Source organism: Lissotriton vulgaris, chromosome 2_1 (genome assembly GCF_964263255.1).
Source record: "Lissotriton vulgaris chromosome 2_1, aLisVul1.2, whole genome shotgun sequence".
NCBI classification, from domain to species: domain Eukaryota; kingdom Metazoa; phylum Chordata; class Amphibia; order Caudata; family Salamandridae; genus Lissotriton; species Lissotriton vulgaris.
Genome location: NC_141687.1, coordinates 185055326 through 185078121, shown reverse-complemented (window position 1 = coordinate 185078121; position 22796 = coordinate 185055326). Strand labels below are relative to the sequence as shown.

The following is a 22796-nucleotide window of genomic DNA, read 5'->3' as shown; positions in this document are numbered from 1 at the left end:
GCACGGGCAGGGTGTGGTTGAAACTCTAGGCACCAGCAAGTTAAAAAAAAAAAAAAAAAAAAAGCTGCCACTTATTCCGGGGCTGATCACACATACCCCCTTCCTTACACTGGTATCTTGCCTACTCAACCCCAAGCCTACCCACACACTGCAGCAATAGTGTAGAGGAAGTAAAAATAGTTTCCTTTGCAATAGAGTGGTTATTTAAAGTATTTTGTTTTTATGCAGCGGTTTCTTGTGTGTCCCGTAACTTGTCAAATACAAAGTTGTAGTAATAGGTGTTTGTTTTTTTTACTAGGTTGTGAGGGACCTTTTGTGTATAAATTAGATTTTCCAAAGATGCAGTGTGATCCAGTGGTGTCTGAGGTTTTCAAAGGGATACATTTTAAGGGGTGGAAACAAAGGGGTACTCCTCTGCATTTTGATCATTTAAAGGGATGTGGAACAAACCCAACCAGCAAGTGATATGTTTTTTTCCCTCCCTTCCTGTAGTTACTTTTTATTTGCCATTTGTATTTCACCCCCACAGTCTAATTATTTTGGGTTCGGTTTTACATGGGTTTGTAAATTCTTTGATAGTAATGCTTATGGGACTAATGTGTGTCTGTTGCTCATTATCCTTTGTTCTTGTTACAGAACCAGCCATTGCTGCAATTCCAGCATCTTCAAAATCTCAATCTGCTCCCATTATGTCTGTGGCTTCCAGTTCCTTCCCCAAATCTCAATCTGAATCCAAACCTCTGGCTACTTGGAGTGTTTCTTCTAATTTTGGAGAGTTATCCTCTGGGGCACAGTCTACTACTACCTCTCAAACCACTTTCTCAGTTGGTATCCCAGTTGTCAGCAGTCCCTCTAGGAGTACAGAACTACCCAAACCTTCTCCTCTGATGAGCCTCTTGCTGGAGAAGCCAAGTGAAGAGTCTGCAAGTGCTCCACAACCCATTGACGGCACTAAAACGCACAGTTTCAAACCAGTATTTGGAACACTGCCAAAAGCTGATGACACTGCATCTTCATCTGCTTGCACAATGGCTCCAAGTAATGTTACTTTCAAACCAATCTTCGGGAATCTAACAACTCCAGCCCCTGTGTCTGCTAGCTCTGGTGCTCCTTTCTCCTTCGGACAAAATATTGGTACTGCAGCCACTTCAGCTCAGACAGCAATTTCCACAGCTTCCAGCTCCATATTCACAGAGCTTGCTAAAACTGCCCCTACCATAACTGCTTCCTCCACAGCTGGTTCCTTTGCAGACTCTGCTCCTAAACCATCATTTGCTTTTGGACTTCAAGCAGCTGCTAATGTGCCCAGCAACACTATCGCTACCACTACAGTGCAGCCATTCCAGTTCACTGTTGCAGCTTCAAACAACACCACCACCACCACAAGTGCGTTTGGGGCAAACTCCATATTTCAGTTCAGCAAGCCAACGTCCTCCACTGCTACAGTCTCTGCAGCACCTGCGCAACCAGTGGTGACTACCTTTGGCCAAGACCCTTCTGTTAGTGCGCCAGTGGCAAGTGGCTTTGCTTTTGGTGGTGGTCCTGCCACTACATCTACCACTGCAAATACTAGCCAGTCTGCCATCCCGTTTGGTTCATCTGCCTCTTTCTTCAGTAGTGGATCATCTTCCTTCACCATGAACCCAAATCCTCCTTACACCTCTAGCCAAACGGCCCAGCCGTCAACAACAAAACCAGCTAGTATGACTTTTGGTATTACTCCCACTCCTTTCAATTTTGGGTCATCTGCTCAACAGCCAGCTCAGCCAACATTCGCAGGTACAAATCAACCTGCTTTTGGGGCTAGTTCACAGACCTCCTTTGGTACAGCAGGTAACACCCAGTTGTCATTTGGTAGTGCAAAGCCCGTTTTATCCTTGGGCCCATCCACCAGCACTTCAGCCCCTGGGTTTGGTTCTGGAATGCCTCAGACCACAAGTGGCTCAGTGTTTGGAAGTGCCTCTCAAACTCAGTTTGGATTTACTGCATCGAGTCAGCCGTGCAGCACGACCTCTGGCTTTGGACTGGGGACACAGAGCACCAGTACAACGCCTGCAATCAGTGGGTTCAGCTTTGGATCTGGACAAAGTGCAGCACCGACAAACACTTCTGCTTTTGGATCTGCTCCCATGGCTTCAAATGTGATGAGCACCCCAAACCACAACGCAACATTTGCATTTGGATCCACCAATACCAATGAAAACAGGCTATCGTTTGGAGGTAAAAATAGGGAGAGCAAATGGGTTGTCTTTAAGCCGTATGCAGTGCATATCGGTAGTTACTGTGCATTTTGTTACGTCTGGAGTCCTTACATCACAGTAAGTATATCTGAGGTGTCTTTACTTCCAGGTAAGTATTAGTTCTAGCCCATACATTAGTGTGTTAGGTTAAAATGTTTTAAAGTCTGCAAATGTAATACACCTGCTTGCCTACAATCAATTGCGGGCAAAATGCTATTTTCTCAGGAACAATTTTAACCCAGTCTTACTCCATACCGCTTGCTAATCTAGGATCATGCAAACTATTTTTCTATGCCTCAGTTTCTAGATTAGGTAGTGGATGTATAGATCCTCTTGTGGTGTTCTAGTATTACTTGACCCAGTACATGCTTTTCAATTCTTGACAACTGCTTCCTGCAAAACTCCTTGCCATTGTTCTTGCCCTGGTGCTTTAAACATCTCTGTACCCTATAAGAACAGTTTGTAAATTTTAGATTCAATCTACTTATTATTTTCCTGCAACACTGATTGTTGTATATGGTAAGGGTCATGCAAGACAGTGGTTAGATAGTGGGGTTAAGGGCCTAATGTCTGCTCAGGGTGTATCGGAATCTTCAGTATTCTAGCAAGTCTTACTGCACATAATGCTTGTAATTATGATTTTGAGGCATTGATACTTGTCTCCCAGCCTTCTGTAACCTTCTTCTCTACAGACTTCAAAGCTCCTGCTTGCTAACGGGATCAACATTTACATTTCATAAGATTGGGTTAGGAAGCTGGCTCTTTATATGCTATACCAAAGTAAGGCATAGTGAGCACAAACTCCAGTGGAACTCTAACGGTAGACAGAGGTAAAAGTAGATAATACCTTGCTCTCTATTTTTGGTAGTGTGGGCGAGCAGCAAGGGTTTATCAGACGGTAGCGCTAAGCATTTATTGTACACATTCAGGCAAAAATTGGTGTCACACACTCAAACTGAACTACGACCAATTGGTTTGTATAAAAATATTTGGAGTTATTACATTACTAGAACCAAATTATAGGCAATATTGTACTCTCAAAGGCAAGGTATCACAAATATGCATTTGATATTGAATTGCCTTATGTTACAGTAACGTGTACATTGCCAATAAGCAGTCGAAATTACTTTATAATTTCTTTTCTTACTCTGTGAGTTATCTCTAGATACCATACTGGTACATTTCCTAAGGGAAGGAAGTTAAGGCCTTTTATCATACAGTTTACAGTTTTGCAAGGTTACTCACAAGACCCTCTTAGTTGGGAAAGAACAAAAGTGAGTGTACTGTCCATAAGTAGGATTTGGTTAGATGGGCACCTGGTACGCACCTGCGGCTCTTAGACAACTGGCTAATGTGTGGCCCCTGCACGCCGCACCCAAAGGGCTAAGCATAACTGTAGGACTGGGGACTGCCGTCTGGCAGGCCACCTGGTTGAAAGAACTAAAAGCTCCTTGGGTTAAGGTTAGCACAGAAGGGCCCAATGGCCAGCACAGACACTACACCGTCAGCGGCACCGAAGCGGCCAGATGTAGGTTGTAGTCCAGTAAAAAGGGAATGGGCGCTAAGTTTTGTGGGGTAATGGCACCTCACAGGTGAGTTTACATAATATGTCAAATGTTCTAGTCAGTGGTACTGCAGAAGTAGAGAAAACCATCCTTCTCTCAAATTTAGCAAGATCCCCCAGCACACACAAGTACAATCAATACAAATTATGTAATGTCAATGTAGACGGTCTTTGTTTTCTTATTTTTCTTCTTTTAAATTGTCTTTTGTTCCTTCAAAGGAGGGTGCTCATGGGGATTCTGGGTACAGGTGTCGGATGAGGACTTAAGGCGGTATGTGTCCCGGTGAACAGTGGTTCCACAAGTTACCAGGGGCGAAGTGGGGGAACCTGTGGTCGGTCTATTTCCGGGGGTCCGGTTTACACTTAAGGCGTGAAGCCTAGCACTAATACCTGGGGACTTTAACTGTGCACTGCGGGAGGTCTGGCATCTGTGTTCGCGGCCTGCAACTGCGACTGTGTGTCTTGTGGTGTATGAGGGACTCTCTCCGGGTCGTCGTGGGTTAGTGACTGAATTGATTCAATAGGATAGCCCAGTCCAGTGATATAGGGTGTTTGCGTGCCCCTTTGGTCTCTTCTTCTTGTAGTGTTTCTTCCTCCGCCAGTGCCTATTTGTGTACCACCCCCACCCATGCAGCAATTGCAGGGCCTGCAGGGGACCGCCATTGCATGGCTGTTTCGTTTTTCCAGTAAAATGGCTAGTGAAACAAATCTAAGGGGCGTTTTGTGTTTGCTCCTCTGATAAATACCCAACGCACAGGCTTCCCATGATATGTGAGCCCGGTGAGGTCCAGTAGTGTCTTATGAATGTGTTGCCAGTATGGTTGCAATGTGAGACAGCTCCAAATGTGTTGGAAGTCCGCCGCCTGCGACTAGCATCTGGGGCATAAGAACTGGGTGTCGGGGTAAAAGCATTCGAGACTCGCTGGTGTCGAGTACGCTCTATGTAGGATCTAGAAATATATTTTTTTGAATAGTGCGTTTCAAAACACCTTTTAGGGTATTAAAGAGCCATTTCCCATTATTTCTCGTGCAGAGAGCGGCCAAATTCTTCTTCCCAGGTGTCCCGTAGGGTCTCTAGTGGTTTGTTCCAGAGTTCCCTGATTGCTTTATAGATCCAGGTAACCAAGTGTCGTCCCACTCCTATGTGTAAGATTGTGTGTACGACCGGGTGCGTGGCTGGTTTACCTGTCGAAAGGTAATGGTATTGGCTATAGTTTGTGAGGAGTTGATGTTGGAGTAGGACCTGAGCGGTAGGGAGATCATGGTCCTCTACCAGTCGCTGGAAGGGCCTGAGCTGGCCATCTTCAAATAGCAACTCCACCTCCGTGATACCGCAGTCTAAGTGTGTTAGGTATATAGTAGTGTTCACGTTTGGGACATCCGACCAGCGGAAGAAGGGGGGAATATGGAGGTCTCCCTGACTACATACGGTGTATCCTTTGCATGCATTTGCGTGACACTGTTACCTGTGCCGGATATGTACGTTTTGGTTTGGTGCCTGGTAGGAGTAGTCGCCGGAGTTCAGGAATCGGCACGGGACAATTCGTGGTGTGTCTCTCCCCTAAGTGTCTGCCTGCCGTCCAGTAGGAAAGCTACTGCAGTTGTGCAGCTAGGAAATAGGATTCGAAGGATGGGGCTGCCAGTTCTCCTTGTGTTGTGGGTAGTTGTAATTTCGCTAGTGCTATCCTGTGTCTGCCTTTCCCCCCATATCAGCGAGCCGAGGAGTGTGTCTATGTCTCTAAAGACTGTTCTGGGCTGGATTATTGGCAAGTTTGTGAAGTAGTTTAGTAGTCGCAGAATCTTTATCATTTTGGCGATGGTCACGCGGCCAATCTGAGCTAACTGGAGGTTTTTCCAGAATCCTACCGAGGATCTGATGCCAGCCAGAGCCCTACGGTGGTTAGCTTCATAAGTGTCAGCCGGGGTGTGATAGAGACTAATCCAGAGGTTTCGGGGAGCCTCTGCGCTCCAAGCGATGGTCTGATCTTCTAGTCTGACGATCCGGGGTGAAGGTTCGGGTGCAGCGGGTACACTGTAGATTTCTCCCAGTTTACGCGTAAACCGGAGACTTCTGCAGATTCTACCAGCGTGGGCCAGATAGGTGTTAAGTCCTTGGTGATGTTTCTAATATATGTTAAAAGGTCATTGGCGTACATAGAAACATTGTGCAATGTATTTGCTATGGGAATGCCCCACTGTTTCCCCTCTCGTTGCAACCGTATGGATCGCGGTGCCACCACTAGGGCGAAAAGCAGAGACAAGAGTGGGCAGCCCTGCCTCGTGCCTCTCTGAACGTACAATTCTGGTGAGATGTAGCGCTACAATTCGGGTGAGATGTAGCGCCCTAAACGATCACGCGAGGTGAGTCTGGTGTATGAGACGAGTGTATGCCAAGAGAGTAAGGCCAAGTCCTATTCATTGTAGAACCGAGAAGAGGTACTGCCACGTGAGGGTGTCAAAAGCCTTTTCCACGTCTAGTATAAGGCAGGCTGCTCGGGGGTAAGTGACTCACTTGATCTTGGACATGGAATAGTCGGCGTATATTCTGGGATGTGTTTCTGCCTGGGATGAAACCGCACTGATCGGGATGTACTAGGGGCCGTATGATTTATCTATCCGCTAATATCTTGCCTAGGATGTTGCAATCAGTGGAGAGGAGCGTGATGGGGCGGTAGGATGCAATCAATTGTGGGTCACGGTTGGGTTTCAGATAACAGATTCCCGGAGGGATTTCCGTAGCTCGCCAGTGTATAATGCTGAGGCATACATCGCTGTCAATCAGGGGACCAGTAGGGAGGAGAAGGTTGTGCCGTATTTTAAGGGGAATCCGTCTAGCCCTGTTGCTTTGTTGCAAGCCAAGGAGCGTAGGGCCTGAGTAATGTCTGCTGGTTGTATCTTCGCCTCTAATGATGTAGTATCCTCTCTTGTAAACCTGGGGATTGTTAGGGGGTAGAGAAAGTGGTCTATTTTGTCCTGCTCGATTAGGGTTGGATAAGAGTAAACCTCTGTAATGTTGGTGGAATGCTGAGAGGATCTGGTCTTGGGATCGTACTAGGTTAGCATGGGGGTCTATTACCTCAGTGATGGGGTTAAACGCTGCTGTCTTGGTCTGCTAACCATGCTAGCAAGGTACCCGTTTTATTGCGTTCCTTGTGCATTCGAGTTGCATATGACCTGAAGTTGTAGCGTCGAATGTCGGCGCAAGCCGTCATATATTCTGTCCTGGCCTCGGCGACTCGAGCCACTGCTTCCTCCGACATGAGCCACTGCTTCCTCAGACATGTCATCCGGTTTAGTAACGGGGGTGAGTGTTTGCTCCCGGGTCCGTTTTACTCCCACTATTTGTTTGATGCATTCTCCCTGGGCTACCACTTTGAAGGTGTCCCATTCTGTCAATGTGGAGGATGCTGTCCCTACGTTGTGTGCAATGTAGTCCTGTATACTTTGCTCCTGGTCGTGTGTGAAGACTGAATCTGCTAGGGAGTCTCATAGGGAGGCGCCGTGTAGGGACTGGGGGTGCAGGGGTCTCCAGTTTAAGTGAAAAACGTGAGCATCGTGGTCAGAAATGACCCCCCCCCCCCCAAATAGTCTGTGTGGTGCACTTTGGGCAGAACCGCCGCGGAGCATAAGAACCTGTCTAGACGGACTCTAAGGTTATGTGGGACGGAGTGGAACGAATATAGCCTAGTCTGCGGGTGTTGCATTCTCCATATGTCAGTGAGTTCCCATTGTGTGACCCAGGCTTTGAAGCATTCTGTTTGTTTCTGGGCGGTTGAGTGTGTGGGTGGGGGGTGGGAGCGGTCTAATGTGCAATTGTAGTCTCCCCCTAGAAACCATGGTATGGAGGCAAATTGAGCAAGTACCCCGGTGAGATGTTCCCAATACTTGTCCTGTTCTACGTTCTGTGAGTATATACTTCCCAACAGTACCGAGTGGCCAACGAGGAGGCCCCCTAATAGGGCGTATCTGCCCTCCTTGTCTACCACCCGTCTAAGTTCCTGGAAGGGGGTCCCTGGTCGGATCCAGATCAGTGCTGCCCGTGCATAAGCGGAATATGACGTGGCACATATGGTACCCTGCCATTTGGACTGTAGCTTGCTTAGCTCGGTGTTAGAGAGGTGCCTCTCGCAGAAACTCGTTTTGGGCATTTTGGCGCTTCGTGTATGCGTATACAGCATATCGCTTACGCGGCGTGTGAAGACCACGGGCGCTAAGAGTTAGGATATTGATGCCAGTATTCTATGGCTTCGTAGCCATGTGATGTCGTCAGTGCTAGTTTGGATTGGCTGTGCCTGTCGGGACCTAGTGACCAGTGAGTTCCCTGTTGCGTGAGGAACATATGCGTTCCCATCTGCCTCCCATAAATATGTCCTGGGTACCCTATTACGTGTTTTTCTATGAGGGGGGTAGAGCGATGCAGAACAAGTGTAGGAAACTGTAAAAACTGGGGTTGGGAAACGTTCCTAATGCTGTGGACCCATTACCAGTCAGTAATACGTCCAAACCTACTCTCTGTAACAGGAGAGTACAACAATGGAGGTGGCAGTACACGCTAGGCGAGAAGTTTAGTCGATCGGGCCTTCTTAGGATCCTGGAGCGCAATCTGGAGCCAATCAAATCGTCTGTTGCATATTTTCAAGAGGGGGGTACAGATTGTTAGTCGTTTGGGGTTGGCAGTGAGATCTGTTCATGCTGGGGAGGAGTTAATTTGTCCATCTATCATGGTATCGCTGTCTGGGGGTGACTAACTGCGGAGGGTGGAACAGAGTCCACTCCGGAAGCGGTCTTCACTGTCGTCCTCCCCTCCTGAAGAGAAGGTGTGGAGCTTGATCAATGTCTTCCGCCTGGGAGGAGGCTTGTAGGTCAATTGCTGCTTGTAGGGCCCGCGTCTTTCTTTCATGATTTGTTCTAGATCCGGGGAGTCTTGGGTGCCTGACCGTGTAGTTGTCTTTACCCTGCTATGTTGCTTCTTTGGGGTGTGTCTCCTGGGTCGCAGTGGCTTAGAGGTCGGGTCGCCCGTGTAGTCTGTTCTAGATTGTTGCGCGCAGTGCTGGTCTGCCCATTCGTGTGCCTCTTCTGCACTCGTGAAGAAGACGGGCGAGCCGTTAGAGTATTTTGAGACGGGCAGTGAATAGGAGAGTACTGAATTTTGTTAGCATGCAGCCGATGTTTTACTTCCAGGAACGAAGATCTTTGCTGTTGCACCGTTTGTGCATAGTCGGGGAACACCATTATCTGCCTGTTTTCCACGTGGAGGGGGGCCTGTTTGTCTGGCCAGTCAGAGCACAGCATCCCGATCCGAAAATGCAAGAATTTCGCCAGCATTGGTCTGGGGGTGTTCCTGGTGGAAGCCTGCGGGCTGGTACTCTGTATGCACGTTCAATAGAGAAGAATGCATTCCTCTCCGCTGCGGGGGGGTGAACGATTTCACCCAAGTTTTCATGAATCCCAGTGGGTCTGTGCCTTCAATTCCTTCCGGAAGACCCAGCACACGAATGTTGCAGCGGCTCGTATGTCCTTCCGAGTCGTTTGTACGTTCCTCAATGGTGGACACAGGCAGCTTAGCATCCTGCAGTGTTTGGTCTGCCTTGATAGTGGGTTGTATTGCAGCCAGTTCCTTCACCCCCTCCTTCACTTTGTCTGCAAGTTTGCAGTGATCATCCCGTGGCAGCTCGTGAGGGGTCATGCCTGTCTCCGCCTGGCAGCTCGTAAGGGGTCACGCCTGTCTCCGCCTGGCAGCTCAGAGAGGGGGCCTGTCGTCCCCTGGCATGTTGTGAGGGGTCTCGCCCGTCTTCCCCCTGGCAGCTCGGATGGGGTCACGCCTCTCTCCCCCCTGGCAGCTCGGGAGGGGTCACACCTCTCTCCCCCTGGCAGCCTCGATGGTGTGAGCTGGACGGGCCTCTCCTCTCAAATACTCCCTGCCTGCCAGATATGACACTTCACTCTGACATGCCCCTGCTGCCAGGTCACAGGTGGGGTCATGGGTGGCCACTGAGGAGGAAATCTGATGGTGTGTGGGATGTAGGGGTCAATAGAAATTAAGAGAAGAAGTGACTCACTGGGAGCTAGCAGGAATAAAAAAATTGTTACTTCATTGTCATACTGAAAAACCCCAGCCAATACGTTTTGTTCATGTACTGAACTTCTTCAGGGCTTAAATATGATTCTGTATGTGTGCCACAAATGATGCTAGAAAAGCCCTGAGGCTTAGGATGGGTTATTGTTAAGAGAAACTCTCGAACCCCGAGGTGTGCAGACACACTCCTTTAGGCTTTGGCACCAAGGATGGTTTGTTGTTGAGGGAAGCTCCCTGCCTCTGATGTGTGCAGACACTGCCTTAGGCTCTGGAGCTGGAGAGGTTTTTTTAGTGAGCCATTCCTGCCTCTGAGGTGGGCAGACATGTACTAGTTAGGTTCTGTCACAAGTTTCTTTTTTTAGTGAGAAGCTCCTATCAGTGAGGTGTCCAGACACACTCCCCCAGGCTCTGGAGACTGGGATTGGTCCTCTACTGCTGCCTTTCTGCACCTCTACTCCCCTCTCCCTCCACTACCACCCTCCACCTCTACCCCCTCCAACTCCACTCCCCTTTCCCTTCACCTCCACTCCCCCCTCTCTCCCTCCACCTGCACTCCCACCTCTCTCCCTCCACCTGCACTCCCACCTCTCTCCCTCCACCTGCACTCCCACCTCTCTCCACCTGCACTCCCACCTCTCTCCACCTGCACTCCCACCTCTCTCCACCTGCACTCCCACCTCTCTCCACCTGCACTCCCACCTCTCTCCACCTGCACTCCCACCTCTCTCCACCTGCACTCCCACCTCTCTCCACCTGCACTCCCACCTCTCTCCACCTGCACTCCCACCTCTCCACCTGCACTCCCACCTCTCTCCACCTGCACTCCCACCTCTCTCCACCTGCACTCCCACCTCTCTCCACCTGCACTCCCACCTCTCTCCACCTGCACTCCCACCTCTCTCCACCTGCACTCCCACCTCTCTCCACCTGCACTCCCACCTCTCTCCACCTGCACTCCCACCTCTCTCCACCTGCACTCCCACCTCTCTCCACCTGCACTCCCACCTCTCTCCACCTGCACTCCCACCTCTCTCCAGCTGCACTCCCACCTCCCTCCAGCTGCACTCCCACCTCCCTCCAGCTGCACTCCCCCCTCCACCTGCACCCCCCCTCCGCCTCTCTAAACTTCTACTCCCCTCTCGATCCGCTCCCACTGTCCACAACTCCCACCCTCATATCTACCCCTCCAACTCCACTCCTCTTTCCTTTCCCTTCACCTCCACTCCCTCTCCCGCTCCATTCCCCCTCCACCTCCATTCCCCCTCCCTCTCCCCTCCCTCCACCTGCACTCCCCCTTCCACCACCTCTACTCCCCTCTTCCTCCGCTCCCACCTTCTCTTTACCTCCACTCCCCCTCTCCACCTCCGCTCCCTCCACCACCTCCACTCTCCCTCCACCTCCACTCCCCCTCACTCCACCCCCCTCCCCCTCACTCCACCTCCACTCCCCTTTCCTTACATCCACTCCCCTCTCTCCACCTCCATTCCCCCTCTCCCTCCACCTCCATTCCCCCTCTCCCTCCACCTCCATTCCCCCTCTCCCTCCACCTCCATTCCCCCTCTCACTCCACCTCCATTCCCCCTCTCCCTCCACCTCCACTCCCCCTCTCCCTCCACTCCCCATCTCCACCTCCACTCCCCCTCCCTGCACCTTTACTCCCGCCTCCACTCCCTCCTCTCCCCCCACACCTCCTCTCCCCCACACCTCCTCTCCCCTACACCTCCACTCCCACCTACACTCCCCTTTCCTTACATCCACTCCCACCTGCACCTCCTCTCCACCTCCACTCTCACCTTCACTCCCTCCACCTCCTTCACTCACCCCCTTCCTCCACTGCCCCCTCGCCTGCCCCTCCCCCCCCACCTCCACTCCCCCTCCTCTCACCCCCTCCCTGCTCCCCCCTGACCTCCACTGCCCCTCGCCCCATTGCCACCTTCCTTGCATAAAAAAAAAACCAACACATTTTTGGTGTTAATTCTGTTTTTATTTTAGGATACTACAGTTGTATATAATGTTTTCTAGGTTATATATAAGGTAACAAATAGTTATAACACTTTTTAATGCTCACTTATAACTTTTTTTTCTAATATTTTATTAGATTAAAAAGAGCATAAATAGTTAAATATAGTAAAAAGCAATACATTAATATAAGACAATAACAAATACAAAGTTAATTCTGTGAAATGTTTTCTTCATACCAATATAAATAGTATGTTATAGTCAATACTAACAAAAAAAATAGATCAAATTCGAAGGTCAGAATGTATTGCTTGAAAAAAAAGAAAAGGTTGAGTAAAAGATAAAAAAGGAAAGAAAAGAGGAAAAGATGAGAGAAAAGGAGGAAGAATAAAGCTAGAAAAAAGAAGAGAAGAAAGCGTACAGAATTAAAAAGAAAGTAATCGGGTAAAAGGTAAGTAAGGAGTCTCCATTTTAACCGCAATTGTCAGTAATAAATCTAATAAAGACATATCTAAAGTATCCAGCAGTAATGGTAATATCGTGGCCCATGGGCCCAATAAAATTAAAGGTAGCGAAAGCTGGAATTGAATGTTAAAAATTAGCATAAGATGTTTATGAATCAAGTCCCAAAAAGGTTGGAGTAGAGAACATTCAAAAAACATATGTTGATAAGTACTAGCAGCTCCAACATAGATCATCATCTTTAAGATGAAGAGAATGTAGGCGAACCGGTGTCCAATGTAACAAATTAAGAGAGAAGAATTTAGACTGGATTAGGGAGGGGGCAATCTTATTCCTAAGAGAGAATCTCCCGATAAGTTGCCAAGTTTGTGAAGAAACATGTGCAAGAGAATCATGGTCAAAATGATGAAGCTATTTTTGTTGTGTAACAGTAGACACCAAAGGCGGTGTGGAAGATAGAAATGTATAAATCTTAGAGGCCACATGACCTGATTTATACCATATAGATAAGAGGGAAATAGTAGAAGTCGGAAGAATCCGGACCTTAGATACGGCAACCTTGATCTTTATAAAAGTATAGAAGTCAAGACTAGAGCGAGAACTGCCGAGCCAAAGCAGAAAAAGGTAATGGGTCATGATTTGAATAATAAAGATGCTGAACAAGGGTAATACCTTTGGTAGCCCAATAAGCTATCAACTTGGAGTCGGCCTCAATCTTAAGTCTAGGATTATGCCATAGAGAAGAACATCTAGATTTATGAATTGGATTAGAAACTTTCCTATCAATCGCTTTCACAGCAGCAATGGTATCTAAAATAATAGCACAAGAGAAGGGGATAGACAATGTGGACATAGTTAAAAAAGATGAAGTAGGTAGAGGAGAAGATAGTTCCCGTTCAATAAACATCCACGGAGGAGTGTGAAGAGTGTCTGTAGAGAGCCCCTTGAGAGGCAAAGAAAGCCACATGATAACGATCCCAATCCGGAAAATTACAACCTCCCATGTCATAAGGTTTCCTCAAGTGTTTATATGCTATTCTTGCTCTCTTGGCACTCCAGAGGAAGGTGGAAGTGAGGGAATCTATTTTGTGAAAAAAGACGAAGACAATTTAACAGGAAGCATTGAGGACACAAAATTGATAATTGGGGTTATCATTTTTAGAGTTTGAAGACGTCCCCACCACGAAATATATTTAGGTGACCAGGTATCCAAAAGTTGACGAACTTTAGGTAAAGTTTGGGCTTCATTGTACGAAACCGTACTTGTAATAGTACTACAAAACCAGATCCCCAAATATTTAAGACGTTGTGATTGCCACTTAAAGCCAGCATTACCCATATGGGCGGGAAAACAATACGCATTAAGAGGGAACATTTCCGTTTTATCTTTAAGAGTATAACCAGAAACTCTAGAGAATGATTTAATAGTCTCAGAAATAGCAAGGATTGCAGTGACTATATCGTCAGAAAAAATAAGTACGTCATCTGCATAAGCAGCTCTTTTAAGACTATTGGAGCCAATTGAAAACCTTTAATATCATGGTTAAGGTTCAGTAAACGAAGAAGAGAATCAATAGATAGTAAAAACAAGAGGTGATAACGGACAGCCTTGTCTAGTACCCTGGCATAAATTTAAAAATGGGAGGTAGCCCCATTAACCCTAATGTTTGCCCGAGGGTGCGCATACAAAGAAATCACCATATTAGCAGAGGGGTCACCAAGATTATGGGCCCGAAGGACTGCTTGTAAAAAAGGCCATGAGACCTTGTCAAAAGCCTTTTGGGCATCCAGGGCAAGCGCCGCCGCAGGTAATTGAGATAGTTTTTGTTTTCCCTAGAATATGGAAAAATGTTCGAATGTTATCCCAAGCTAACCTACCCTTAACAAAACCAGTCTGCGAAGGATGGATAAGGAGAGGGATATATGGTTCCAGACTTTTGGCCAAGATTTTAGCAAACATTTTCGTTTCCATATTTAGGAGAGAGATAGGGCGAAAGTTCTTAGGGTCTGAATGATCTTTACCCTCCTTAGGAATTACTAAGATAGTAGCTTCCACAGCAGAACCAGAAACCGAACCGGACGAAATAAAAATCAAAAACCGCTTTGAGGCGGGGTACAAAAGAGGGGAGAAAAGTTTTATAAAAAAGAATGGGAAAACCATCCGGCCCGGAGCTTGCCCAGAGCGAGTGACCTTAATAGCATGAAGAATTTCATCAGATTCAATTGGTCCACCCAATTTTGCTCCATCAGTCAGACACCGTCTGGATGGGAATTGTATTTAAAAATTATTGGCATATAGCCAGAGAAGCTTGGTTATGAGGAGTATATAGCTTGTTATAATATTCACGAAAGACCTCAAGGATCTCCTTGGTTTGGAACTTCCTAACACCAGCACCGTCATTTATACAAGATATCTGTATTGATCCAACAGCAGAGTCGTGAATTTTCAACGTAGCAGCCAAAACTTTCCCCTCACGGTTTTTTAGAAGCAATCGTTTAGATTTCTGAACCTGAACACCAATATGAGCTCTTTTCGTTACAATAGTTATAAGAATATTTAAAAATGTTGATATTGTGTAAGAGCAGTTTATCTGCAGAAGAACGGTACAGAGACTTTGTATTTAATGTCATCCGCTAATGTAGCAAGTTCCCTTTTAATATCTGAATTCTTTTTTGCCATTTTGTTAATAATCTGACCCCCTGATCGTACATTTAAAAGCATCCCATAGGACCACAGGAGAACTAACCGAAGATTCATTTTCAAGAAAAAAGTATTTGATATCTTTAGTAAGTAAGGACACTTAAGCTTGATCATATAAAATCTGAGTTCAGGCGCCAAGTACGGGGTTCCTTGGGTGAGGACAAATTAAGGAGCCTGAATGTAACCGCAGCATGATCAGTTATAAGAATAGGATGAATAACAGGATGTGAAGATAGTCGAAGTAAGGTGGAATGGACTAATAGATATTCAGTACGAGAAAAGCTAGAGTGAGGAGAAGAGAAGAAAGTGAAATCACTACCGGAGGGATTATGTAGTCTCCACACATCTGTAAGATTAGAAGAGGAGCACATATTAGACATCTGTTTATGAGCTCTAGGTGGACGGAATTTGAAAGCAGAATGTCTATCCAAAAGAGGATCCATTGGGAGATTAAATTCCCCTCCAACAATCAAATTCCCATTGTGAGGAACTTCAGAAAGTTTTTTAGTCAGAGAGCGCCAAAAAGACGTATCGTCACTATTCGGTGCATAAATATTTAGGACATATAAATCAAGAGACCCATTGGATAATAGTCAGCAACCACCTTCCCTCAGAATCATGCTCCGCAGCCACAACAGTCAACCCTGAATTCTTCGAAATCATAGTCACTACTCCATTCTTTTTGCCAAAGGCCTCCGAACAGACATCCAAAACCCACTCTTTCTGCAGCAGCAAAGATTCTTTATATGAAATTTTAGTTTCCTGTAACTATACTAGGTCGCTAGAAAGGCTTTTACAGTAATCCAGAATTTTTGCTCTTTTAACTGGATGATTTAAACCCCGGACATTTAGGGATAAAATATTCAACCCAGGCATGGTAGGAAAGTGATAAAATACCAATTACAATTTGATGCTAGAGGGTAAAATCTCAAAATAACAGTAAGCGCACAGGAAGGACAAGACAAAATTAATGAGGGCAGAGAACAAGAACACCAGCAGGCGACACCAGAAAAAAAAATAGAGAAAGATTGCAAAAAGAGACAGAAAAGAGAGAAAGAAAGAGAAGAGAAAAGAAGTAAGAACCCACCTGTGGAAGTCTATAAGACCATATGCATACAAGGGAGGAACATGGAGGAAACAGTCAAGGAGACCAGCAAAAAGCAAGAAAAGAGCTAATACTGTCAAGGCAGAAGACGAGAGAGAGTGAAAAAGAGATGGGTAAATCGTAATAAAGAAAAAATACATTATAATATGAAGACAAATAAGCAATAAATTAGTCAACAAGGAGCTAGCAATTCATAACATGGTATTTAAAGCGTAAAAAAAGCATTTCAAGTATAACAAATAAACATCATAAAAATATGACTACATCAGCAGAATAAATAGAAGGTAACATACTCATAAAAAATCTGACATAAATAGAAGTCTTATAGAAAAAAAAAACTAATTCATTTAGAACAGGCAACACTCGAAGAATAAAAAAACCAGAATACCAAAAAGTTATCTAAAACAGGAGAAGAAAGATAATAGAATATGATATTAAAATGCAAAAGGGATACACCCCAAAAGGAGCTAGCAATTCATAACATATAATAAATGATATGTAAAGCGTAAAAACAAAGAAAAAAAGAGCATTTCATGTATAACAGATAGAAAAATCATAAAAATATGACTATCGGCAGAATAAATATAATGTAACCAACTCATAAAAAGTCTGACACTATAAATAGCATTCTTATAGAAAAACCTTACAATTCATTAAGACCAGGCAACAATCGAAGAATGAAAGACCAGAATACCAAAAAATTATCTAGAACAGGAGAAGAAAGATAATAGGTTACCTAGTAAGGGCGAGAAGAGACGAACGAAACTTTGAGCAAGCCAAAAACAGATTCTACCAATCAGAATTTAGAAAGGACAAAGAAGGTAGCAAAGATAACGAACACAACATAAAAATAAGATATAGACGTGCCAAATATATCAAATAACCATGAATAAGAAGACAAGAGAAAACCATTAGAACACTGAATACTCAAAGAAAGAGGTACTACAAGGAAAGGAAAGAGACATATAAGTAAAAAGAAAAGAGACCACTCATAAAGCCACAACTAAGCCAATTATAAAAAAAAACATAGCCAATATCATATAGATTGATCCTGCAAAGAAAAGAAAAGATTAGAACATATTAAGCACTGTAAATGTAATCTATCATTTTTTCCAAAATGCTTACAATTATTCTCGCAAGGAGCGCAAGAATATAGAAACCAGTAGAGACATAGCATATACAAAAATCCAATAACTATTCAGGAACCAGAGGCACTAGAAGAAGGCAAAGACTCCATCTGAGACTCCGTGATTGTCCAAAAAAGTAGACAGATCAACAGGTTCATAGAAAATCTGAGAACGGCCCTTAAGTTATTCGAAATCTTGAAGGACTAGCAAAAGAGAATGGTATGTTCATGTCAAGAAGACGCCGTCATGAATTGAGGAAACCTTTCCGTCGGATGACAGTATCTCTGGCAAAATCTTGAGATATAGCCATTCTGTGACCCTCCCAAATAATCGCTTTAACTTTCCGCACCTGCTCCAAAATTTGCTCAGAATGTTGTCGCAATGGTTTAAAAACCACTGATCTAGGGTGAGGAGAAGATTTCAATTTTAATGAAGGGACTCTGAGCACGCTCTATTTCAAAGTCTTTCTGAAACAAGATATTCAGCACAGAAGGAATCCAGTTGAGTAAAAAGTCAATCCTAGAAGGCGCCATTTTCTCTGCATCCTCAGGTAACCCAAAAATGTGCAGATGGGATCTACGGGTTCTGTCTTCCTGCTCCGTAAGATCTCTCCGCAATGCAGCCAAGGAGCGCTCCATGTTCTGCATAGACCTAGACTGCTGGTGTGTGGAGTCTCCAACAGCACTGATGCGCGCTTCAGCATTGGAAACTCGAAGTGTTAAATTCTTACAATCGCTTCTAATTGCCGCAACCTCAACTTTGAAGCAAGTCAGTATTAGTTTTTGTACTTTGGGCAATATCGTGAACAGAATTCAGGCGAGAGAGAATTGCATCCAAAGTAGTGCCAGAGTCTTTCGGGACAAGTTCCGGAGTAGGAGAATTATGTTTAGACCTTTTAAGAGTACTTTTGGAGTCTTTGGTTTTGGGAGAGAGACCCATATTGTCTGCCATGAGAAGAGGCAAGAAAAAAGAATGAAAGGTCACCACGTAAAGGGTATCTCCACAACCGGTATATCAGACACAGCGCTGGGCAGGAGTAATCACTTGGAAAGAGTAGCCCTTTCAGCTACATAATGTGCACAAAAACAAAGCTCTTTTTCTAAAGTATCCAGGTACTAAATACTGTCACTTTCTCAAGACAGGAGAAAGGAAATTCAGGACACTTCAGCAATGAAAAGATTGCAGAAATAAAAGAAGTAAAGCATAAACGCACCAAAAAGATTGAGGAAATGACACTGTATCGTAGTGTCCCTGTATTGTGGCGCAAGCGTAAAAAATAACAAGATTTAAGCAAGAGTAGCAGGCAAAAGTCAAATAGTATAGGCACACAGGGAGTACTTATCCAAGTATTCTCCGACGTTTCATTCAGCTTATAGGAGCCGCCATTTTGAGTAGTTTGCTGAGGAGAAAGGCTTCAGGTGAAATAAAGTATATTGGGAGCGTCGCAGCCTCTTCAAAAGCATTCACAGCAGTCTTCCCGCATTCCACTGTCCGATGCGATCATTTTCGCACGCAAAAACAGGCTCTGTCTGCGAGTTTTATCGTGCACCTCCAGGCCACGCGACGGAGCTCAAAGAAATGCGGCCATCTCGGCTGCGCGCAAGCCTCGCCCCATGCTCACTTATAACTTTTAAACATACTGCTGCACTGCACAACATCCACAATGCTCTGCAACACATTAAAAACGTTAACAAAGCCAATAGCTCTCTAAACACTTATAAGGCCCCAAAGGCGAGACCTGTTGGCTATGCCAGTGCTTGTTGGTGTATGTGGTGTTTATTTTTGTGAGAGTTCGAGGAAGTACTAGGAGATGAAGATAACTGCCTATGCTTCTTTACAAATACTGGCACAAGGCTGACTTGTGAATTTTGATCCTGGATAACTGATTGGTGTGTTTTTCTTTTTGCATGGATACACTGCATCACTGGTTTAAGTAGTGGATGTAGGAGGAAATAGTGCAGCTATTTGTATGGTTACCCGTTTCTGTTGTCAATAGTGTTGGTACCCTTTTTTGTGTTACAATGAAGAAAACCATAAAATAAACACTACTAATGCAAATAAGAGTAAGTTTTATGAACAAAATCGCCACTATTTAAACAACAATTGAAACACTAGACCTGCTGTGTTTTTGTATAGTTATGAGGATGTTTCAATTATTGAAATCGGGATTTAAAGGCAGCACCAGGCATATTTAGCCCAGAAAGTCAGGTAAATTAAAACAGTAGTGCTGAGAATGAGGAAGGGAATATTCTTTACGGTGATTATAGACTGGGGATCAGTCTGAAGGTGAGTATTAGCTGGTGTATGGAAGTATCCAGTAGTCCCTATCATTTGGTAGGACTTAGGAAGCAAGCACAAATTTATAGTCTCAGATGGATTTTGTCAAATAGCCTGTGGCTTAAGGTTGTCTTTTTAGCACAGATAGTAACCTTGTTTGATTACATTTCATCAAGTGTATATGGGCAGGGATGGTTCAGGCGGTCTAGTGGTGTCCTGTAAAATGAGTAATTGCTCTTTTTTTTTTTTAAGGTTCCTCTACACCAACGTTTGGTCAGAGCTCCACAGCAGCTAGCAGCAATCTGTCTTTTGGATCCTCTGGCACACCTGCCATGGGTTTCTCCACTCCCGGCCCTTCCTTTGGTAAGTCTTTACTGCATATACAGCTGGTCTAATTACCTGACTGAACGCTGTGCACCTCTGTAATCACATTTTGGTCACCATTGTCAGGTAAAATAGTGTTTGAGGCATGTGTCTGTAGTTACACGTGCTTTACATACTCCTGCCATCTATTGTTGGGTCCGGATGTTTGCAAGTTGTTGTTTTTCTATGAAGAAGTCTTTCACAGTCACGAGGCAAGGTGACTCCACTTTCCGGTTCTAGTGCACAGGCGCATCGACTCCATTGTTAGATTGTCTTCTTTCGCCCTCTGTTGCGTACGTGGTTTGCGACGCTCTAGTTCAAAACTGTTCTTCGGGATCCCCTCGATGAGCAATCCTCTGTTTCCTCGTCTGTAGTTTCGTACACGCTTCATTCTCTGCATGTCGTGAAATACGTAAACTGCCTTTAGTAGAGAAGACCTTGATTCCGGCCTTCGGGCAGCTGCGACTGTAGACTTCTCCGTTCTGTAACGGCCAGTCTTTTACCGATGGAACAGACTGTTTCAACTCTGCCCTCAGTGCCACTCCAAGTATCCATACACCGACCTGCATAAAGTCTGTAACTTGTGCCTCTCACCGGAGCCCAAGGAAGATTGTGATGCTTGTCAATATTTCCTATCAAAGAAGACTTGTAGGATCTTCTGGCTCGACGAAGGGACATGCAGTGGCAGAACATTGAACACTCCCCCTCCCCCCAACCTGCTGTTCAGATATCATCGGATACGATATTGAGCTCAAAGAAATTGAGACCTTGGAGGAAGAGGGGGCCTTCTCTATCCAAGAATCTGTTTTGGTGCCGAAAATAGTTAGAGTCCAAAGACGTTCCAAGGAGACAGAGTACCCATGCCCCTTTGCCCCTCAAACCTTCTTCCACCAGATAAAAGGTTTCTGGCCACCACTGCCTTCTGGCCCTGGTTTGCACCGAGACACTGCTTCTAACTCCCCACCCTTTGGCTCTACACTGAGGGGAAAACTACCTTTGGCATCGGAACCTTCGGCTCCAAAGGATAAATAGGACCATACTAGTTTGGCCTTGAAAATGTAGGTACTGAAAACAAAGTATGTTCCTCAAAAGCCTCCAGAACCCATGTTGGAGATTATGCCAGGAAAAACTAGATCCTAAGCAGAAGAAAATCTACATTAATCCAGACACTTGACACATAGCTAAACATGTCACACCTAAAACAAACATTCCTTCAGAGGATATAAGTTTTAAAATTCCTCTAAAGAAGAAAAAGGACATGGATATAAGCCCTGTCCACCCTGTTCCTCAAATTCCTCCTCCATCTTTACCACCACAAGGCCCAAACCCTTTAGACATTACACCACAGGGTTCTCCACACACTCAGCCACCAATGGATCCATGAAATGATTAAAACATTGATCCTCCAATTGATAATGATCCTGATCTATACCCTACAAAGCCATCACCGTGATCACAATACAGCATACCAGTAGTTCATTTTCAGAGCAGTATTATACCATGGAACCACACTACATAAGGAATACTTGGATTATTTTCTTATTTGAACTTTAGGAACATCTCATAAGATGGCAAATCTTTACCTATGTTAAAAGGCATGATTCGGCATGCTTATAATATTTTTAAGGACCCTGTACGGGCTCGTATTTTAACACCCAGGGTTGACGAGAAATAACCTCCACTAGTCCAATTTTCAATAGAGGACATTTTCCTTTTAAATTACTTAGTTGTCTCCAATCCTCGGAAAAGGGCAATTTCCCAAACTTCAGCAGATGCACTGCCTCCATATATAATCTAAATTGATGGATGCATCAGGGAAACTGGTGGCCTCACAATCCGCCAACCACTGACGTATAGCCAACACACAAGGCCTGTTTGTAAGATATGACCGGGCCCACTGGGATGAAATGGATCAGTTACTCCAATATCTCCTAGGAGAACACAAGAAAGAATGACCAGAATTAAAACAGGAGGGTAAATCTATCAGATGTGCAATAGATGCTGCTCATACTCCAGCAAGTTGTATTAACACCAGCATTCTTTCTCGAAGGCATGCATGGCTCAGAATCTCTGGGTTTAAACTGAAGGTTAACCAAACTATTCTTAATGCTCCCTTTGACAAACCATCTTTTTGGACCTCAAGTAGATGAGTCACTTGAGAAAATGAAAAAAAGTGGTGAAATCAATGTGAGCCCCTTCAGTCACCATCCAAGTCTCCTTTTGAGGCTCATTTTATAGAGGAGGATCCAAAGGTAATTCCTCAGATGTCAATGTATCCTCATACACGTGAAACACGCAACAGTCTCCATCAAGAGGTTTTTATTAAGGTGTATACAGAGGAAACTATTTTAAAGGCAGAGGTAAAGGTATACCAACCTCTCCATCCCCCAAGAAAGTGACTTTCCTACAATTCCCTCCCCCCAGCACCCCCACTTGCCCCCCATTAAACACCTGTCGGGGAAAGACTACAATTCTTTCCCATTTGACAATCAGTAACATCAGACAAATGGGTATTCAACATTATCCAACATGGTTCATGCCTGGAAATTACCAGAAATCCTCCCAATATTCCTCCTCAAAATCACAAACTCTCGCTACAACACCAACAGCTCCTCAAACAAGGAGTACAAGCTCTTCTAACAAAAAGAGCTATAGAAACAGTTCCATTACAACACCAAGGATCAGACATTCACACACTTTACTTCCTAATCCCCAAAAAGGACTGGTCTCTACGACCGATCTTAGACCGTTAAACCTATACATACTTTCAGAACACTACCATATGGCTACCCTTCAACAAGTGCTTCCACTTCTACAACAAGGCGTCATTATGTCCTCACTAGACTTGAAAGATGCATACTTCCATATTCCTGTTCAGCCAGCATATCGCAAATAGGAAATCGCCATAAATTCAAAGTACTC

General features: G+C 45.0%; 1 protein-coding gene across 2 annotated transcripts in view; it reads left to right on the top strand.

The window, feature by feature from the left end:
- Positions 1-22796, top strand: part of POM121 (POM121 transmembrane nucleoporin) — a 103971-nt gene that overhangs the window by 37137 nt on the left and 44038 nt on the right. For both annotated transcript variants that reach the window (XM_086954709.1, XM_086954708.1), the window contains exons 11-12: positions 637-2220; positions 19764-19874. In XM_086954709.1, the coding sequence (XP_086810835.1) occupies positions 637-2220; positions 19764-19874 (1695 nt within the window). The remainder of the gene's footprint in view (positions 1-636; positions 2221-19763; positions 19875-22796) is intronic.